At 39.2% G+C, this 20,607-nt stretch overlaps 1 protein-coding gene across 22 annotated transcripts in view; it reads left to right on the top strand.

Moving 5' to 3' along the window:
• The window catches only part of pde4dip (phosphodiesterase 4D interacting protein), a 96,848-nt gene extending 81,929 nt beyond the window's left edge, over positions 1–14,919 (top strand). For 6 of the 22 annotated variants that reach the window (XM_078946184.1, XM_078946180.1, XM_078946191.1 and 3 more), the window contains 16 exons: positions 5,145–5,389; positions 6,056–6,205; positions 6,286–6,453; positions 7,066–7,344; positions 8,157–8,282; positions 8,422–8,538; positions 8,630–8,819; positions 8,904–9,028; positions 9,208–9,333; positions 9,407–9,508; positions 9,586–9,734; positions 11,077–11,199; positions 11,824–11,962; positions 12,178–12,224; positions 12,348–12,474; positions 13,655–14,919. In XM_078946184.1, coding sequence (XP_078802310.1) covers positions 5,145–5,389; positions 6,056–6,205; positions 6,286–6,453; positions 7,066–7,344; positions 8,157–8,282; positions 8,422–8,538; positions 8,630–8,819; positions 8,904–9,028; positions 9,208–9,333; positions 9,407–9,508; positions 9,586–9,734; positions 11,077–11,199; positions 11,824–11,962; positions 12,178–12,224; positions 12,348–12,474; positions 13,655–13,791 — 2,350 coding nt within the window. In that variant the 3' untranslated portion in view covers positions 13,792–14,919. The remainder of the gene's footprint in view (positions 1–5,144; positions 5,390–6,055; positions 6,206–6,285; positions 6,454–7,065; positions 7,345–8,156; positions 8,283–8,421; positions 8,539–8,629; positions 8,820–8,903; positions 9,029–9,207; positions 9,334–9,406; positions 9,509–9,585; positions 9,735–11,076; positions 11,200–11,823; positions 11,963–12,177; positions 12,225–12,347; positions 12,475–13,654) is intronic. The other 16 variants (XM_078946185.1, XM_078946172.1, XM_078946190.1 and 13 more) reach the window with 11 other exon arrangements.
• The last annotated feature ends 5,688 nt before the right edge of the window (positions 14,920–20,607 follow it).

The following is a 20,607-nucleotide window of genomic DNA, read 5'->3' as shown; positions in this document are numbered from 1 at the left end:
CAGAATGGCAGAGAGAGGCTTTTCTTTACAGGAAAAAAAACGGATTCAGGAAGCATAAACAAAGATAAATGGCTCTGCAGAGAGGAGGACTCTCCCTTTCCACTCTAGTTGAAGTGCTCGGCTGGTGATTGTCCTGCGTCTGACCGATTTGCACTAGTGGATTTGGGGTTTTTTCCTCCCGCCGCTCTGGCTCAAGCGCTCCATCTGTGCAGGCTGGAAAGAGGGAACCAAAATCTGTCTCCCTGGGAAACCCACACCTAATCTGGATTTGCTGTTCTTTTCACCTGATCTCTGTCAAAACTCCACTCGCACTCAAGGTTCAGGACCTCGGAGCCACAAGGAAATCAAGGACTCACCCTGGAGTTGGAAGCAGGGCAAGGCAGAGATTTAGGTAGGATGAGGGAAGCCGCCAAACAGACGAGGTGAAGTGGACCTGAAAGGACGGCGATGGCTCCCCTGTGGAAGACCATGCTGTCAAAGAGCAGCCCGCTGTACAGAGATGCCCTGTTCTCCTTCTCCCTGTGGGAGTGGAAGGCTCAGGAGAGGGAGCTGCTGCTGCTGAGGAAGCACACTGACAGGGAGAGGAGAGCCATGCTCACACAACTCGACAAGTAAGACCCACAAGAGGCGACAACGCAACAGAGGCCATGGCTGCAGTGTCTTTGCTGCAGCCTCATTAGAAATGTGTGACTTGAAGCTGCAGAAATGTGACCTGAAATGGCATTTTTTTTATCAGTACAGGAAGTATAAACCTAGAAGATTTATAGTTTGGTCTCTACAACTAAAATGATTAGATATTCCCTCAAAAGCTGTCTCAATAGGTCTTCACGACAGGTCTTTAAAAACTGCGTTTAATGCTGACATGACTGGCCAGAAGGCCGTGTAAATCATCTCCACTCAGTACTTTTCTCAGTTTCCGTGCACATCTCATCTCCTAATGGATGCTGGTTTCTGATGCAGTAATTTGTAACAGTTCAAAGATCACAGATGACCTGTTTAGGCTCGCTCCGAAAGGTCCAATCTGCTTTGATTAAGAAAAAATCATTTTTCTACTTTTATTTACAGTCAGAAATCTACTTGGCATCTGTCAGGTTCAAATATATGGATGTTCATACTTTAATTAGAAAATAAAATATTTTAAAAATAAACAATCAACCAATATATTATTTTTTATTAAATCGACATTATTTTGCACAATGTTTATATGAATATATTTTGTTACTTATTCTTATTCCCAAACATCAAAGCAACTTTTTAAATATAAATCATGTAAATGTTGTGACATTATTTATTGATTTGATTTGATTTGATTTGAAATGGTTTATTTCAAGCAATCAAATAGAAATAATACACAAAAACAATATAATCATCAGTTATACATTTATACAGTAACTAATCAAACTTAGGATAATTAGACATAATTAATAAATATTGCTTGAAAGGGAGTGGAAGGAAGCGAACTTATATAATCCCACCCCGTTATACTATAACCATTTTATTACATGATTCATCAATATTTATTCATTTCATTTACTTGGAAACTCTAATTTCATTATAAGCATTTTGAATAACAGTCGTTGACTGTATATAAGAACTGGACTGACCCCCAACCCCCCCCCTGTTCCAAACAGGAAGTACTCGCTGGTTTCAAGAAATGAAGTGAAATTAACAGCTATTACTCAGTCATGCAAATTGTCAGATTAACCATTCTTGCTTTGATACCTTTTTTTTTAAACCTGTTCCTGACAATCTTAATTCTTTTCAGATTTTTTTCTGTACTGCAAAATATTCAAGTGATAAACTGGCCAATCTGATGCATCAATAAAAGTATGTTGAGCCCGCTGGCCCCCATGTTCCAGCATTCAAGTGGGTGTGGACTTCCAACAAGCTCACTCCTAATTGTAAAGAGTGGTTGCGATAAAAACGTTGATGCGGACCAATCAATCTCTTCAATATCAATTTCCATGCGGGAACCTCCCAAATGGATAAATAAAGTTGTCTATCTATCTATCTGTCTATCAGTGCTTACCGATGTCATCTGGCTCTACAACATGGCGACATCCATATTGCGAAAAAAATGTCGACTAAATTAATGTCATTTGGTTAGATAAGGAAGTAAGTTATTTTCTATGGTCCATTTCTATTATACAGTCAATGACTACAATTTTATAACACAATACTTTTTTGTATATATTATATTATATTATATTATATTATATTATATTATATTATATTATATTATATTATATTATATTATATTATATTATATTATATTATATTATATTATTTTTTATAGTGATTTATCATCGGAATGACTTTGCAAATCAGGGGGAATTTTGACAAAAATATTTTAAATGTATTGATAAAATATTACTAGAAAAAGCTGAACCAGCAGACCATAAAATACTTGTTTTTTGATGCTTACCACCATCTGAAGGGCATAAGCTGCTGATAATTAACAAATGTTTGCATAACCACACATGGCATTGATTTTGTGTGACCTGGATTTTTGCCCACCAGCAGATCATTGGTAGTTGAATCCGCTGTTGGTGGGGGTGGTGGTGGGGGGGGCACAACTGTGTACAGAGCTGTACACCGCACGTGTTGTTGCTCCTTTCCGTTTCCTTTATAGAATGTCTTTCTATGGTAATGTCAACGCTGAGGAAGTAAGTGCCCCCCCACCCCCACAGCGACCTGATGTGATGTCACGTGAGCCCCTAAGAGGCTTCCGGCTCATGTCCTGACTCACACACCTGCTGAGGAGCTGCTTATTATCTTTAATGTCACTTGGCTCTGCGACTCTTCCCAGCACTTAATTACTTCCTGAAGAGATTTTAACGTCACACCAGTCTGTTTTTCAAACTTTTTTTTTATATCAGTGGAACCTTAGGTCCGCAAAAAACAAACAAAACAGTTCTCTCTAGAATATCCTTATTATAAACCTTTTACTTAAACATACTCTATATCCATTATTTAGCCTTAGCTATACAAGGGAAGAACAGCATTTTTATGCACTTCACACACGTTTAACATTCTCTGAATGAATTCTATCCATCCATCTATCCATCTTCCAATCAAATCCCTTTTGGGTTTATGGGGTTGCTGGAGCCTATCCCAGCTCCTGTTGGTTGAAGGCGGGGTACACACTATGCAGGACGCCAGTCTGCATATATGTATATATATATGTAAACCTATGAAGCATGTTTTTAGACTGTTGGAGGAACCCGGAGAAAACCCATACATGCAAACTCTACACCAGGGCTGTCAAACTCATTTTCACCGAGGGCCACATCAGTCTAGTGGTTGTCCTCAAAGAGCCGGATATAACTTATACATGTAACTAAATGTAATGAAAAATAAATGTAACTACTCCTTAATGTTAAACAACTAATTATTTATTTATTGTAACTTTTTAAAGTGACAATTACAGTTGCATAGAAAACATCTGTTTGCTTGTAACTCTAGCATAAATCCTTTTAAATTTGATTCTGTCAGGTTAGGTTAGATGGACAGTGTTTAAGTCCTCATGTATAGTTGCCCAATCTGATATTTCAAGTCAGATTCCCTCTAGATATGAATAAATACACACCAATTTTTATTTTTTATTTTAAGAAATGAAAAACTTTTATGCTCTCGGGGGCCACATAAAATGATATGGAGGGCCACATTTGGCCCCCGGGCCTTGAGTTTGACACATGTGCTCTACACAGAAAGGTTCCAGCAGGAATTTAAAACAGTTACAAATCATGAACTTTAACCATTAAACCACCTTGCAGCCCTCCCTTCAAACAATTGTAATTTTAATTAGAGGGAAATAGGTAATGTCACGCTATTAGTAATGACATGTTTTTCAACTCTGTTCTTTATTTCTCAGTTGGTGGTAGAACCTGGTATCTGGTCCAGATAAAACCTAATGTTACTATGAGTCAGAAGACTGACACTAATCATTTCAATCTCATAGACACATATTTTAGTTCCCTAAGAGTATTCATTTCTAGATTGTTCAACCTTTAACACTGGATTTCACTAGATGTATGACAACTGCTCAAAAGCTACAGAATGCTTAAAATCCCTCTCTGATCATATTTTGATTCGTTGTGAAACTGTTCCTAGTTGTCTTTGACCTATGATTATGCAGTTTTTAGCCAGCACAGTGTCCAGCAAAATAAATTATTGTGGCCTTCACCCTAAACCTTAAGCTATGGACACATCGGATATGTGATGCACGTTCAAAAACGCCCTGAACGCAAGTTCTTGAACACGCTTTTAGCATATGGTGTTCACACTGGACAAGCAGGGAGGGGCTTCTTCTGTTTACTAGCACAGTTGGAAGAGACTTAGTGTGAAATGTTGAAGCGGTGCAAATCTCATAAATCTTCCTCCAGGCATTTTCTATTCTGATATACGAAGGACTCAGTGTCATAGAATTCCATGCAGACACAAACTGCAGTTATTCATTTATCCTCCAAGATCAATTTTCAAACAGTTGGCACTTCCGTGAATTGAAAGTCACAACCCAACCCGAGTCCCTGATTTGGTTCAAGTTTGACCTGGTTTAGCTTTCAATGCACGTTCAGTCACTGCGCACGTGTACGTAGTACCCAAAAACTGTTGTAGAAACTTGCATGGCTACGCATGAACTCAAGAGTTTTGAACGCGGAGGCCCAAAATGTGCTTTGCATGCGTTCACATAGACTTTTAGGTAAAAGTGGCCGCTTGAGCACACGTTGCCGAGACCAGTGTGAACGTAGCCCAAAAGATTCTATTTGCTTTTTTATTGCTTTTTACGAAATTAATAGTAAAATTATTTTTTTAAAAGACATTTAAAATTTTGGTTTAGATTAACCAATAATAGAAATTAGACAGAAATTGTGTTTGAAAATCTGATATTTGGAGTTTGTTTCAATGGTTCTGTATTTCAATGGTTTTTGTTTTTTCAGTGTTTAGATTAAAAATCTTTGTAAAAACTGGTTATAAAAATTATGTAAATGTTTTTGAATACTTTTTTTATAATTATTGAAACTTGTAACTCTAAATGTTTGCGCTTTGACGATTGCATTTGTGGCACTGAACACCTTCATTATCTGATGTAACTGATAAACAGCATAACCTGAAGGCTGTTCTTTGTGGGTCCATTTGAACAGGCTCAGTAAGGAGCTGCAGCAGAAAGACAAGGTCATCGAGTCTCTCCGCGCCAAACTCACCCAGCATCATCGCTCTGACACGCCCTGCAGCAGCCACGCCCTCTCTGACATCACAGACCAGTCAGATGGCATCTCCTACGTGTCGGATGAGCATGGATCCACCAACGAGGAGCTGGATTTGGGTTCTGACGGAGCCAGCGAGCCCCTTCAGGAGGAGACTCAGCCATCCTCCAGAATCTGCACAGGTGAGCTCGGTGTGAGGTGCTGCTCTGAAGACTTTTTTTTTTTTTTCATTTTGCTAACATGTAAGCCATTGAGATAATGGGATGAATGTAAAAACCATGTTGAAAAATGCCAAAAGTAAATAAATAAGGCAGTTTCTTTTGAAGTAATGGAATAATTTAGCAGATTAACCCCCATATCCAACCCCTTAATGCTGAGTGTCTAGCAGAGAGGCATTGGGTCCCATTTTAGAGTCTTTGATATGACTCGGCCTGGATTAGAACTCACGACCTTCCGGTCACAGGGCGGACACTCTTCCACAAGGCCACTGAGCACGTGTTTTATGGAGGATTTTAGAAATTGGGGATTTCCATCAGTCATTTCTGCAAAGTTCTCCACTGATCCGAGTTTTTTCCATTTGTGGGTTGTGACTTTCACTGAAATTCTCTGTATTCTAAAACAGTCAAATAAGAGTCTTTGTGATGAAAGTGGCAGCTTTAGGTAAAAATGATCCAAATTAAATTAATCAGAGTTAATCTATACTAAAAAAAGGACAAATATTCTAATTCTTATGCTGAATTTACTCTGCATATCTTCATGTGACACTGTTTGATGATCATTTTATAAATCAGGCCACTTTTTCATCAGTAGTTTGGTTTTACGTCATCTGAAATTCCTCTTATTTCTAGATTGTCACTCTCATGATGGCATCATGTCACGCCATCCGTCTGTCCCTTCATCCATCATCTCCTCCCACCGCACACAGTCCTGCCTCAGTTGTCCCAGCATGCACTGCTTCAGCTCACCTCACAAACCAACAGAAGTGTTGAGTCAGACAGGTATGGGAGGACCTCCAAGACGACCCTCCTCTATTTCTGAATTTCTTCATTTCACCCTCCTTCTCCTTCTGTTCTCCCAGCTCCAGCGTCAGCCTTCCCCTCTGCTCCCTTTCCCCCTCCCCTCCTGTCCTCCTCCTTCCCTTCAAACCCCCGAGCGCGCTGCCACAGCAGCGGCGGGGGTGGTTTCTCTCTGGCGGAGGTGCACCGGGAGCTGCAGATGCTGCAGCGGCAGCTGGCAGACAGTAAAAGTGTGTGACCGAGTGCAAAGCCTAACAAACTAAACATGGCTGTGTTTACGGCTCCACCCACTGACATAATAAAGTAACATTTCAGCTGCAATAAAAGCAATAAAAAGTGTCAAAAAGAAAAAAAAGGCACGAGAGTTACGCATGACCAGCATTTGACGCTCTGTTTTAGAGGTCCTGTACATTTTAACTGATCCAATCATCATCTAATAGAAAGGGGAGTTCTATGATCCAAATGAAGTCTCTTCTGCTCTAAACAGACTGGGTTTTGCTCCCAGTGGATGAACAGGCTGTGCAGCACAGTGACAGATGACCGACTTTAATAATCCTCATCCCTCCAACTGCCTTCACTTCTGTCTTTTTTGCTCGTCTCTTTGCTTCTCTGTTGCAGTCATTCTTCATTAGTTCTTTAAAAACTTTTGCTTGAAGAGGAATGCTCTGGTTGGAGCTTGCAGACTCTGCTTAATTTGCTCAATTATGAGAATGACCTTTACTGTCATCAAACGTCACTGCAGCTTTCCAGAGTCCTCAGGGTTTCTCTAAAGTCCAATCCAGCTGTTTCTGTGGTTTACTTTAGTTTCATTTTTCTGTGTTTGATTCTCTCCTCCTCTGTAGGGTTTTCTACTCCTCAGCCCAAACCTCTTCAGGGTTTCCCGTTCACCCACCAGCAGTCAGCAGACTTCCTGCCTCTGCCTTACCAGGGGCTCCAGCCCTCTCCCTTCAGCAGTGCTGCGAGCAGCAGCAGCCTGGATGCCAGCCTGGCAATGAAGGCTGGGGCCAGCCTGCTGGAGAGCAGTGCATTGTGGGGCATGGCCCACGGCACCCAAACGGCAAGAGTTGCCGCAGATCTGTCGTCAGGATCATCAGGATACCAGTCAGGCGCCAGCCATGGAGGTTAGTGATTGATTTAATGTGAAGATGCTACAAAGGTTGAGGCTTGAAATTCAATTTATATTAAAACAATGAATGAGAAAAAGGTTAAGTTGTTGTCCATAAAGTTTACTTCTTGATATACTTGAGCTGACGGTTAAAAAGATGTATTTTCCTTAAACACTCCCTGCTCTACTGCATCCACTTGCTGACGAACAGATCCATGTACGTCTTTGTTTTCCTCGTCTGAGCTGGGATCTGGCTCCAAACTGCACGGCTGCATGGCTCCAATATTCCTCAGGCATTTTTTGGAAGGGCTGTCAGCTAGTGGGAGAGTGTGGAAACAGATGGGTGACAGGAAGGGGGGCGGGATTGCTCCACTCTAACAGAAATAAAATGTGGAAAATTTAATGATAAAAATAACAAACTAACTTGAATTTGTTATGAAATTGTAAAACTACACAGAGCAACACTAAAAGGATTTCAGAAATTGTTACACAAATGCAAAGATCTTAATCATTTAAAAATAACAAATGAATAACAATAAATTATATTGAAAGTAGCAGTTGTTGAATGTAGGTGGAGTGTAAGACAGCTGAAAATGAGGCTGACTGGTGATGAATAAGTGTAGTTGAGAATATGTTAAAAAATAGGAACTTATTTGATAAGACGGTTAAGTTATTTGAACGGAAGATAATTCAAAATCCTAAAAATTGTGTTGACTTTGCTTTAAATTAATTTCTGTTGAACCCAATTTAATGAGATTAGTGTCAGCTTCTTTCATAGTCAGAGTCCTGACTGAGGACAAGCGGTTTGTCTTTTTTTTCCTTCATCAGACATGATGAAGGAACACCTGAGAGAGATCAGGAGTTTGAGGCAGAGACTGGAGGACTCCATCCAGACCAACGACCGACTAAGGCAGCAGCTGGAGGAGCGGCTGTGCCGTACCGCTGCAGAGAAAGGTAACAAAGCCTCACCTGAGTCTCACCACCATATTAACTCATGAGAAATATATTTTCCTTCAAATAAAAAGTTGGAAAGGGATTTTCTTCTATCTGAACTAAGCTTTGAATGAGTCCTGCTCCTCCATGTCCTCTGCAGGTGCTCCCACCAACATCTACATCCAGGGTCTGGACTCGTTCAGCCAGATTTCCTGTCAGGTTGGACTCCTGAAGGAGGAAAACATCAGTCTGCAGAATCAGCTAAAGCAGGCCAGAGGTAGCTCTCAAAATATATTTTTACACAGAAAAAAGATCTTTTTGAAAGGTGATGAGAAAAAAAAATTGCTTTGTATTGCGTGCCCCCATAGAAGGCAGTAAGGAGGTGGAGCAGCTGAGGGATGCAATGCTGCAGCAGCAGTCCAGGCTAAAGGAGGCGGAGCTAAATGCAGAAACGTGGGCGGAGCAAAGCAGGAAGTTGGAAGCAGAGGCTGAAGCCCACGTTCAGGAGATTCTCCAACTAAAACAGGAGAAGCAGAAAAAGCAGGAAACCATCAACAGGTAATCGCTTTGCACAGGAAAAAAGTAGAGAATGTCAAGAATGGATTAGAAGAAGCTGAAAACAAAGGTGTGCCATGTTTGCAGGCTGCAGCACGAGCTGAGCGTCCTTCAGCAGCAGCTGAGTGAGAGCAGCAGATTGCTGCTTTCTCTCCAAACTGAGGCACAGACTAACAGAAGACCGAACCCCCTTCCTGCAAACACACACTCTGGTGAGACTCATGTTTACCTCACACTGCATCATTTAAAAAAAAAGGTTTTGCTTTACAAATGCCTTAACAACCTGTCTTTATGCACATATTTAGAGTTATGTGCATGTGTGGGGTTTTTTTTAGTTACAAATCCTGAGTTGCACTATTTTTAAATGACAAGAAAACTATCACCTCAACAGGCGAGGCCAGAGACGGCTGCCAGCCAGGATGCACCATGTTGGACCCCAGAGAGCTGCACCTCCAGCTGGAGAAGCTGAGCGGGCCGACAGACGGGCAGCGTGGAGCCAGGAGGTGTCTCTTTGAGGGTCAGCATCGGAGAAACGCTCAGCAGCATATTTAGCTTCCAATTGGGTTTATGATGAAAATGTCTCCCTGCAGATAATGTGGTCTCCCCTCCCGTGAGAGACACCGGGCTTTGCAGTCCCTCCTCCCCTCTACGGCTTTACCGCAAAGAAAACCAGGATAGGACAGCCCATCTGGGTGAGACAGAAGAAAGATAATCCAGTTTTCACTGTGCCTTTATTTTTTCCTAATTCCATTATCTTTCTTCTCCGAAGCTGTGACATCTGATGGACTCTGCGATGTCGGCCGTGCAGCAGACTTCAAAGCTCTGCAGCAGCTGCTTCTTGACAGTAATGCGCTCCTCCTTCAGATGGAGGCGGCCATCTGTTCCCTGAACGCCTCACACGAGGTCCACCTTTACAAGGTGAAGCAGAAACACCACAAGAGGGCAGACTTGGTCCACTCTGTCATGTTTTGAAAGGGCTGCAGTGAAGGAAATAAGTATTTGATCCCCTGCTGACTTTGTTGGTTTGCCCACTTAAGAAGAAATGAACAGTCTGTCATCTTAATGCAGTGCTTCTCAATTATTTTTTGCAAGGCCCCCCCTATAAATCCACTTTCAATAAATATTAACTTTATTTAGCCACAGAAACCCTGTTCTAGTCTAAAACAGAAAAGAAGCTTAAAGTGCCTGAAATAAAGAATCTGTCAGTCATTATTTAAACTAGAAACATTTTGACCAACTGAACCATTTAATGCTGAGAAAAATAATTCATTCAATAAATACTATTAAATGTACCAATATATTTAACGTTTTTAGTCTGAAGAAATAGGTAAAAAACATTGTTTTGATTTTTTTTCTAAATGATGGATTGTTTATTTATGATCTCATAAAGTGCAGCTGTTTTCCTGTATTACCTGCTGTCTTTATGTCAAATACTGACACTAACTAAACTACAGGCAAACAAAGAATTCATTGATGGAAAATGAAGACACGCCATCAAAATGTCTAAAATAGTTCAAAAAGAATGACATAATTAGCATGAGTTGAGTCATCTAAAGGCACACAATTATCTTGGTGTTGCGCAATAGAGGCTGCTCGCGTGCGCGTTCCACCACGCAGCCTGAGACCTCTACCCCTCCCCTTTCATTCCTACACACGCGTGACAGGAGCAGGAAACTGTTACGCCCCTTTTAACAATGCCCCAGAACAAACAGAACCAAATACGGCCACAGCCGTAACAAAACCAACAGTGGCGCAAATTTTTTTCCAAGCACTTAGCCGCTGTGCCCCCCCCCCCCCCCCCCCCCCGCGCGCGCGTTAAATTTGCGCCCCAGACAATTGCCCGTTTTAGCTGTGCCTAATACCGCTGCTACTGCGTGCCCCCCTGGCATCACATCGGCGCGCCCCACTATTTGAGAAGCACTGTCTTAATGGAAGGTTCATTTCAACACTGAGATGGAAAATCACAAAGAAAATCCAGATATCCACTTTAAAGAATTGATATACATTTATTTGCATTTTATTGAGGGTAAATAAGTATTTGCCCTCAACGAGAAGACAAAAAAAAAGGCAAAACCCTTTCTTCATCATGTAGGTCAGATGTTTTTTGGAGTAACTTAGCTGTATTATTTTTAGCTGGAAATAAGTCAGACAATAATCTCCTTTTTCTGCTCAATTTAACTTCTTATAAATAATTGTACAACTGAATGTCCGTGTCTTCATTCATTAGTCTGCTTGTTATCATCTGGGCTTCTTTTTCCAGCCTTCAGTCTCAGGAATGGTGAGACGGCTGCTGTCGGACACTCAAACTCTGAAGGAGTTTTTGCAGGATGCTGACGCTCTGGCCCGGATGTTCTGGACCGCTGACGTAGAGGAGAGCGCGCAGGTCTGAATCCAAACTCACTCTGTGTACCATCCGAAGATGTTTAGCAGCAGGAGGTGGAATGATGAACAACGAGGAGGAGCAAAACTTTATTAGAACCAAATAGACAAAGCAAAAAAAAACGAATAAACTTGCCAAAGTAAAACAGGAAGTGACATCTGTTTCATTTTTATAATGAAACCATTTGTATGACCAAGGACCACAGCAATCTTTACAATTTTGTTCTTTTGTTTTCTGCTTTAAAACAGCACGTCATAATTTCAGCAAATTAGTTTAATTTAGAAGAAAATTCTTATCTGATGTTTGGATCTATTTTCAAATTGTTCCCAGTGGTCTTTTAATGAGGATTATGTCACTTTTAGCCAAGATCATAAAACCAGGACATAGTTTGTGAAGAGTGGCAGGAGTTCATTAGAAATTCACTTCTGAGATGTGGGCGGGACTTTTAGCTTGGGTTTAATTTTCTTAATATGTGTCTCCAATATTAGAAAAAGTATTATTATTATTTTAAAAAATGGTTATTAGAAAAACGCCACAAGAACATGTTAAAAAAAACACAATTTAGTCATCGCCGTGGGGCTTTAAAAGTGTTCTGCCCTCCCCTGAGTTAGCTGTTTGTTTGTGCAGACCCAGTCCTTGAAGGAAGAGGTGTCGTCGCTCCGCCTGCAGCTCTCAGAGCGAGAGCAGGCTCTAAAGGACGCAACGGAGAGACTGAGGAGCTCCGACCTCACCAAAGACAGCATGGAGCGCTTTATAGTCAGCCAGCGTAAGCCTTTCACTTCTCCATTTGACCCCATTTCAGGCTTTTTCACCACAGAACCACAAACAGCTGTATTTCTGAGTCTGGAGTTAGCTGTCAGGAGAACATGTCTTCTGCGTCGTAATGATAATCTTGCAGAATAAACGTCAGCTTTTGCCTTTGAACTCAGATCCCTGCAGGTACAGGTTTATAGGATTGACCTTTGCTTTGTTTGTTTTCAGTGTCCAGAACTCGAGATGTCCTGCAGCAAGCAAAGACCAACTTACAGGTGAGTTTTGCATCTTCTGGACAGAACCACGGTGTCTCCATCTGCGTTTGATCCTCAAAGTGAAAAGCTTTGTTGTTGTTTTTTTTGTCTCACTTTTGCCATTTCTTCCCCTCTGAGTCTCAGAAGAACCAACTCAGGATCTCTTCCCTTCAACATCTTTCTGTTCCCTCCATTCCCTCCTCCACTGTCACTTCCCTTTCCTCCTCCCCGTCTTCCTCTTCCTCCTCTTCACTCCCTTGGCCTGTCAAAGGTATAGTCTCCCCTGCTTTGCTGTGTCAACTCAGACTTTGTCTGTAAAACAAACACAACTTACCTTAACATGAAGATAGTGTTCTACGTAAACAACAATTTAAATCATTTTGGTTCAGATACAAAAGTTTTGTGCGCAAATTGTGAGACCCCCACTCTTCTAAAATAATTGGGGATTAAAAAACTAAAAGCCTTTTTCCTCTGACCATAACACCTTAAAGTCCCTCTCTGATCATCTGTTTATCTGATTTCAAAGTGTCCCCACTGCTCCTTTAATTATGATTATGCTGTCTTGTGTTTCTTGGACATCTCCAGTAGTTTATTAGAAATTTGCCTCTGAGTTGTTGGCGGGACCATTGGCATGGAGCAACCCCGCCCCCCTTCCCCTCCCCGCTGCTCAGAGCTGGAAGCAGGGAGCTTGTGGCCCGCCCAGCGTATATTCTAAGTCACAAAAATGTATTTTTAGACTGTTTTTTCCGTCGGCTCCTGATTCATAACGATTTGAATAAAGAAATACTCAGAAATACAAATTTGAGCTTAGTTTTCTTCATATATATCTTCCATATCATAAAAATGTTACAAGAACATATCAAAAACACCATTTTAATCGGTTTCATCAGAAAAGTTCCGCCTAACATCCACATTAACCCATTCTTCTGACTTATGTCTGTTTTTGGTTTACTAACAAGATTTTTCTACAAACTGACCTACAGCTGTCCTTTAAAACTCAGTTCATCATTCATCATTCAAAACCTCAGTTCCTCTCCTGGATCTCCACTGGAATTGTGTGTGGCCACGAGTGTCTTCCCTTTTGTTCCACTAATATTTAGGATTTGAGCCTATTTTTAAAAAAGTCCAGACTTTTTCTTTCACAGCTTTAGTCCGATGTATGAAAGACTTGGTGACATAATTCCGACCGTCATGATCAATTTTCACCGGTTGGTACTTCCGTGAGTTGAAGGGGACGTCATCCATATATCACTACCAAATCCAAGTCCCTGACTGGTCATACGTCAACCTGGTTTGCTGTATTCCAGAACATCCATGACAGTTAACAGAAGCTCCTTCAGTTTAGGATCCGGGTTAAAGTTACATGGACTCCTGCTGTCACTAACGTAGCGGGTTATTGGGTAAGCATTTATGCAAGTCAAGTCTCTGAACATCTTTCCTATTTATTTCAGGTAAAAAGGCAGGAAGCTACCATGAACTCGGCTTCTCTCCTGGTTGGAGTGTCATGACGACCCAATCTTCCTCTCCACGTCCCGCTGCCCACAGACCACCTCACTTCCACGCCCCCCTGCGCACAGTTCTCCTGTAGGGACGCTTTTCTCCCGTGGGCTCAAACGGAACAAAAGGGGAGCAGATGCTCAACGGTCTGTGGACGAGGACGATTCTCACAGTCGAAATAAGCAACAACTGGACTGCTCCTGTTTGGCCAAGAGCAGCGTGCTTTTGCCTAGAGACGAGTAAAGCAGTCGTTTTTGAACTTCACTGAAGGTTTGAGTGGTTCAAGTCCTTTCCAGGCAATCGGCCGGAAGCCACATCAGCTCCTCACTAACCAACCAACCCAAAAAGTGCTTCCCAGCAGCCTCTGCTGAGGCGGAATGTGTTTGCGTATGTCTGTGGAATCGAAGCCATGCCCCGACCGCTGCGTCCCGTAGAAAAAAACAAAAGCCGGACGCCAACGTTAAAGGTGATGAAGTACTCTGCATTCAAAGCCTTTTTCTTTTTTTACTTCCACATCTTATCTACACGATGACAAAAAATAAGGACATGTGCTTGTACAAGAACCTCAGCAACTATGCTAAAAAATTCAGGCAAGTTTGATCAAATTCTAGAGAAAAAAAAGTGTTTTTGGGTCAAATATGTTTCCCTGATCAGGAATTCTGTAGTATAGCTCCTTTATTTTGTGCATGAACTGACCTCCTATTACTTTCACTGAAATATGCAATTTTATGGGGTTACCGTGCAATAATACATGTGTTGTTTGTGTGTATTTGAATGGCCTGGGTTTTAAAGTAACAGGTAAACTAGAGGCTAAAGGAACAATCGCAGCTGGATAAAAACCTCCAGCTTTTGACAATCAATTGTGTGGATTTGTTCTGTATTTATTGCTTTATTTGAAAATGTTTCCCAGAGCAGAAATACAGATTTGCACTGAAAAAGTGTCAATTTTGTAGCAATAACAGGAACCAAAGTCCACTGTGTGTTATGTAATCTGGTGTGAAGTGTCCACTGAGTTGGTTAGATTCCCCTCTTAGGCTTTAACGTTGTTTCTCAGAGTCTCAGCTCTTTATTATGCAGGAATCTCTGTGCAGGTTTTTAGATGCTGCAGGAGTTGAGGAACATTTTGGTCCAGTTGAATTTTGATGCATGTCGTCTTTGTTCAAATGGATTTGAGGTCAAAGCAAACAAACCTTTGCAATAAAAGGAAAAAAGACAAAAACATTTGTGCCTTTTTGTTTTTTTGGTTGTTATTAATTATAATAATAATAGATTGGATTTATCTTCGCTTTCCAGACGCTCAAAGTGCTTACACACTTGGTGATGGTAGCTACTGATGTAGCCACAGCTGCCCTGGGGCACACTGGCAGCCCCCCTGACCATCACTGTCCTTTCATGCACATTCACACACCAGTGGAGGCACTGGAGGCAGGGAGGGGGAAGTGTCTTGTCCAAGGACACAACAACAGTTGACTGGGAGGAGGCGGGAATCGAACCGCCGATCATTTTGATCTATTTTAGCAGCTGCTGCTTGCTGCTGCTAAATGGCCTTCTACAATCCCACTAAAATCTACATGATCCAATGGAATTACACTGATCTACAGCCTTCAAGTGCCTAATCTACAAACTCTTAAAATATCTGAAGAATATTCCGAGTTAAAGCTGGATATTCGGTGGAATATTGGGGAATCAATTCACAGGCCTGTTCAGCCTGAAGAACACCTGAACCATCAAGACAAAGCAGCCTCACCAAATCTACCTACTAACTTGGACACATGTGAGTAGTTTGGACTGTAAAAAACAATGGCAACCAAAAAATTGTCAGAAGAGATGGAGGAAATTAAAAAATCACTATCCTTTATGAGTTCTGAGATAAGTAAAGTTGTGACTCAGCAAAAAAGTCTCATGGATCTCCCTGAGGATATCAGGCAACTGAAAGAAATAATTATTCAAAAAGACCACAAGATTGAACTCCTGGAGCAAAGGATTGATGATCTGGAACAACTAGCAAAAAACAAAGATGTTATCATCACTGGATTTGAAACTAAACATCGCAGTTATGCCAAAGTAGCATCTGGAGTGGATGAAGGTGAGGACGCTCCTACAGAGGAATTAAAGTCACTGGAACAACAACTCCTGCAATTTCTGAACACAAAGAATATCACTCTGGAAAAGCAAAACATCTCCAGCTGCTACACGATTCCAAACAAAAATCCTAAAATCAAATCATCTGTTGTTGTGCAGGTAATCTCTGTAAAGCAAAAAATTGAGCTACTGAGACAATCAAAAAAATTAAAAGGCTCTGGAGTTTACATAAACGAAAGTCTTACAAAAAAAAAATGCAGAAATAGCAAGATGTGCTCGACTGCTAAAGAAGCAAAACAAAATTCAAGCAACTTGGACCAGGAATGGGAAAATTTACATCAGACCCAACGGGGTGGAATCTACACGCTCAATGATGATGAGGAACATGAAAGAACTGGACCGTTTCAAATGACTGACATAAGAAGGTATGCTGGGATCGGGTTTGGGACTGTTCAAACTGGACTGGATGCCTGATAATTATGACAGACAATACAATGAAAAATAAAACAAGTTGCAAAGTTAACTCAGCTACAAAGGATCACTTATTGCTGTGTACAGAAAATCAGTCTGATTCATACATCCAAGATCAATCTGAAAACACAAAGCATGACTTTGAAAATGACATTGACCCGGACTCAAACTATTATAATGATCTTGAAATTAGTTGTAATTATTATACAGTGGAACAGTTTAACAGCAATGTGGACATTCAAGAAGGCTTATCAGTTATTCACTTCAACAGCAGAAGTTTATATAAGAATTTTTCTTCTATAGAATTGTTTCTTAAATCTTTAAAAAGATTTAATGTGATTGCTGTATCAGAAACTTGGCTTGATGATAACAAGATGGTGGAAGTCAACCTTGAGGGGTACGAGCTTTATACTACCAATAGAAATAAAAGAAAAGGTGGAGGAGTGGCTCTATACATTGAACATACAATAAATAGCAAAATTGTCAATGAATTATCTTACTCTATTGATAATGTTCTGGAATGTATCACAGTAGAAATAGAAGATGGTCTTTCAAAAAAGATATGGATTAGTTGTGTGTATAGACCACCGGGAACAAATATGGCCAACTTCAATGAAAAAATGTCTGAAGTTTTAAATACTATGGGCACAAATAAAATAAAAATAGTATGTGGTGACTTTAACATAGATTTAATTAATCCAACTGGTTTAAATCAAACAAGAGAGTTCAACTCAATGTATGGCAACTGTTTATGCCCAATAATTAATAAGCCTACACGTATAACCACAGAATCAGCAACGTTGCTAGATAACATATTCACAAATAGAACTGATAAAGAAATGTTGGGAGGCCTTTTGTTTTGTGATATTACTGATCACTTGCCTGTGTTTGCAGTGTTGAAAAATGTGTCTTCAAAGAAAATGTATACACAGACCCAGGGAAAATGGATAAGGTGTTGCAGTTCTGATAACATTGATTCATTTAGGAGGGCTCTATGTAATCAAACATGGAATGAAATCTATGCTTCTACCAATGTGAATGAAGCTTATGATGCCTTTCTGCATCGATACATAGAGCTTTATAATTTAAACTGTCCAAAAATTAAAATTAGTCATAAAAAAAATAACGAAAAGCCTTGGATAACCAAAGGTATTGAAAAGGCTTGTAAAAAGAAAAATGCACTATACAGACAGTTTGTAAAAGAAAAAAGTAAAGAAGCAGAAAATACATATAAAAATTATAAAAATAAATTGGTGAATATAATAAGAAATTCTAAAAAACAGTATTATCATAAGTTAATTGAGCAACACAAATTACACATGCAAGAGACTTGGAAAATAATAAACAAATTAACCAAAAAAAAACAATAAGAAACAAGAGTATCCAAGTTATTTAAAAAAAAATGATATTCAGATCAGAAACCCAATGCTTATTGCAAATGAATTAAATGAATACTTTGCTAATGTTGGAAATAAACTTGTAATGGAAATAAAAGAGCCAATAAAGAAGTTGAAAGAACTTAGTATCCAATCAAACAAGTTCTCAATGTTTCTGTCTGAGGTTAGTTCAAATGAAATACTAGAAATTGTAAGAACATTTCAAAATAAAAGATCCAAAGATTGGAATGACATTGATATGTCGTTAATTAAAAACACAATTGAGTTCATTGTTGAACCATTAACTCATATATTTAACATGTCTTTTAGGGAGGGCATTTTTCCAAATAACATGAAAATAGCAAAAATTATTCCCATTTTTAAAAATGGAGATCGCCATATATTTACAAATTACAGACCAATTTCATTATTATCCCAATTCTCCAAGATATTAGAAAAACTTTTTGTTAAAAGAATGAACAATTTTATTGGAAAGTTTAATTTATTGCATGAGGATCAATATGGTTTTAGGGCTGGTAGATCTACTTCAATGGCGATAATGCATCTAGTTGATCATATTTCTTCCTCGATAGAGAAGAAGAAATTTACTGTAGGCGTTTTTGTTGATCTTCAAAAAGCATTTGATACATTAAATCACACTATGTTACTTAGTAGGTTACAGAAATATGGTTTTAGAGGAATAGCATATTCCTGGTTAGAAAGTTATCTTATTAACAGATGTCAGTATGTTTATTTCAATAACAAAAAATCTGATATGTGTCCTGTTACATGTGGAGTACCCCAGGGGTCCCTATTGGGTCCTATATTATTTATTTTATACATAAATGACCTTTGTAAAGTTTCTGATTTGTTAAATTGTGTTTTATATGCTGACGACACTACTTTGTATTTATCTGGAGATAACCTGGAAAAACTTCTTTCAGACATAACAAAAGAATTATCCATAATCAAACAATGGTTTGATTCAAACAAACTGTCTTTAAATCAAAATAAAACCAAGTACATTATATTTGGCTATAGAAAACGGGAAAACATCTCTGAGTTAAAAATTGAGGTTGTTGTTCTTGAAAGAGTAAATGAAATAAAATTTCTGGGAGTAATCTTGAATCATACATTATCATGGAAACCACACATAACTTATATTCTCTCTAAATTGTCCAAATCATTAGCCATCTTACATAAAGTCAAATATTTTTTAAACACAGCTACATTGTATATTCTATATTGTTCCTTCATGATTCCTTATTTGACCTATTGTTTAGAAATCTGGGGGCATAGTTACAAGTCAAATACAAAACCTATTTTTATTCTGCAAAAAAAAGCAATTAGAATTGTAAACCACTCTTCATACAATCAATCCACAAAACAAATATTTCCATAAAGGGCAATAAAATTTTATGATTTAGTTTATCTTAGTACTGGAATTTTTATGTTTAAAGTTAAAAAACAATGTGTACCTGCCAAAATACTGAGTTTGTTCGAAATAAAAATTGATAATTATGATTTTCGAGGTAAGGATATGTTTAAAAAGAAAGTGGTCAGAACTAACGCATTAAGAAATAGTGTTTTTGTTCAGGGGGTCAACATGTGGAATTTATTATCAGACGAACTGAAAAATGCAAAATCCATACTGCACTTTAAGAAAATGTATAAAGTTAAAATGTTTCAAAAATACCTTCTGGACTGAGAGACTTTGGTGGTTGTGAGGTCATTTTGAGAAGTGTTTGTTTTGTTTTTTGTTTTTTTCATCTTTTTTCTTTTCTGATTTAAGGTTCTAACAGTTTGTAGGTAGATGTAATGTTTGTATTCAGGGTTGGGGAAATAAGCCTTGGCTTCACCCAACACCTTTTTCGGTTAATTTTGTTCAATGTTTATGTTATGTTTATTTATTTATTATTATTATTATTATGTTCAATGTTTATGTTGACATTGATCAGTGTCAATGTTTATGTTGATGTTTTTAAGTTTGTTTGTTTAACATAACCGAAATAAAGTTTCTCACACTTGAAGTATGTGTTCGAACAAACAAATGCACAAGAATGAATGGCAAATGTATTCACATTTTAGTTCAGCTCACTGTCATTTTTTATACATCAAAATAATCCAAATGATTAGATCACTCTACCTGACTATGGTCACATGTCTTTGCTAAATTCAAAGTGTTTCCACACATTGGACTGGAATGATGGACAGATCATTAATTGCTGCATCACATGTGTGTTGTGATGCACTTGGTCGCCTTTATCCATCCATCCATCCATCCATCCGTCTTCTTCCACTTATCCAGGACCGGGTCATGGGGGCAGCAGTCTAAGCAGAGATGCCCAGACTTCCCTCACCCCAGCCACTTCCTCCAGCTCCTCTAGGGGGACCCCAAGGCGTTCCCAGGCCAGCCGACAGACATACTCTATCCAACGTGTCCTGGGTCTTCCCCAGCACCTCCACCAGAGGGACATGCCCGGAACACTTCTCCAGGGAGGCGTCCAGGTCGTTTTTATGTTAGAGTAAAATAAAATCTGCAGTACGTACCTCAATCCAAATGTTATTTTCCAAGATTTCATTTGAAACAATGTCATAATGTGTCAAACTAAAGTGCCTTTTCTTAAAAAGAGAAAAAGCTGAAATGCTCTTTGCTCTGTAGCAAAATGCACCTGATCTTAAAACTGCTTTTGATCAACTGCAAATAGATGAAATTGGTATTAAAAATAGACAGAATAGTGAGATTTTGCTTCAGTTACTTTGATTTTGTGTGGTGGAGCTACTGGGAAAAACAGAACAACAAATGTTTAGCATTGATGTGTTTAAGTAAATCTGGAACTATTTAATGTCATGTAATTTATATATGATGGTTAACTACAAAACAAAATAACATTGTTAAAAAAAAGTTATGTACTTTAAAAGCTTTAAATAATGCAACAAATTAGAACAGTAAAGTGATTGAGGATTTATTAATTGCA

Source organism: Oryzias latipes, chromosome 4, assembly GCF_053564925.1.
Source record: "Oryzias latipes strain Hd-rR chromosome 4, Olatipes_Hd-rR_3.1".
Classification (NCBI taxonomy): domain Eukaryota; kingdom Metazoa; phylum Chordata; class Actinopteri; order Beloniformes; family Adrianichthyidae; genus Oryzias; species Oryzias latipes.
This window is presented reverse-complemented; position numbering and strand designations above follow the sequence as displayed.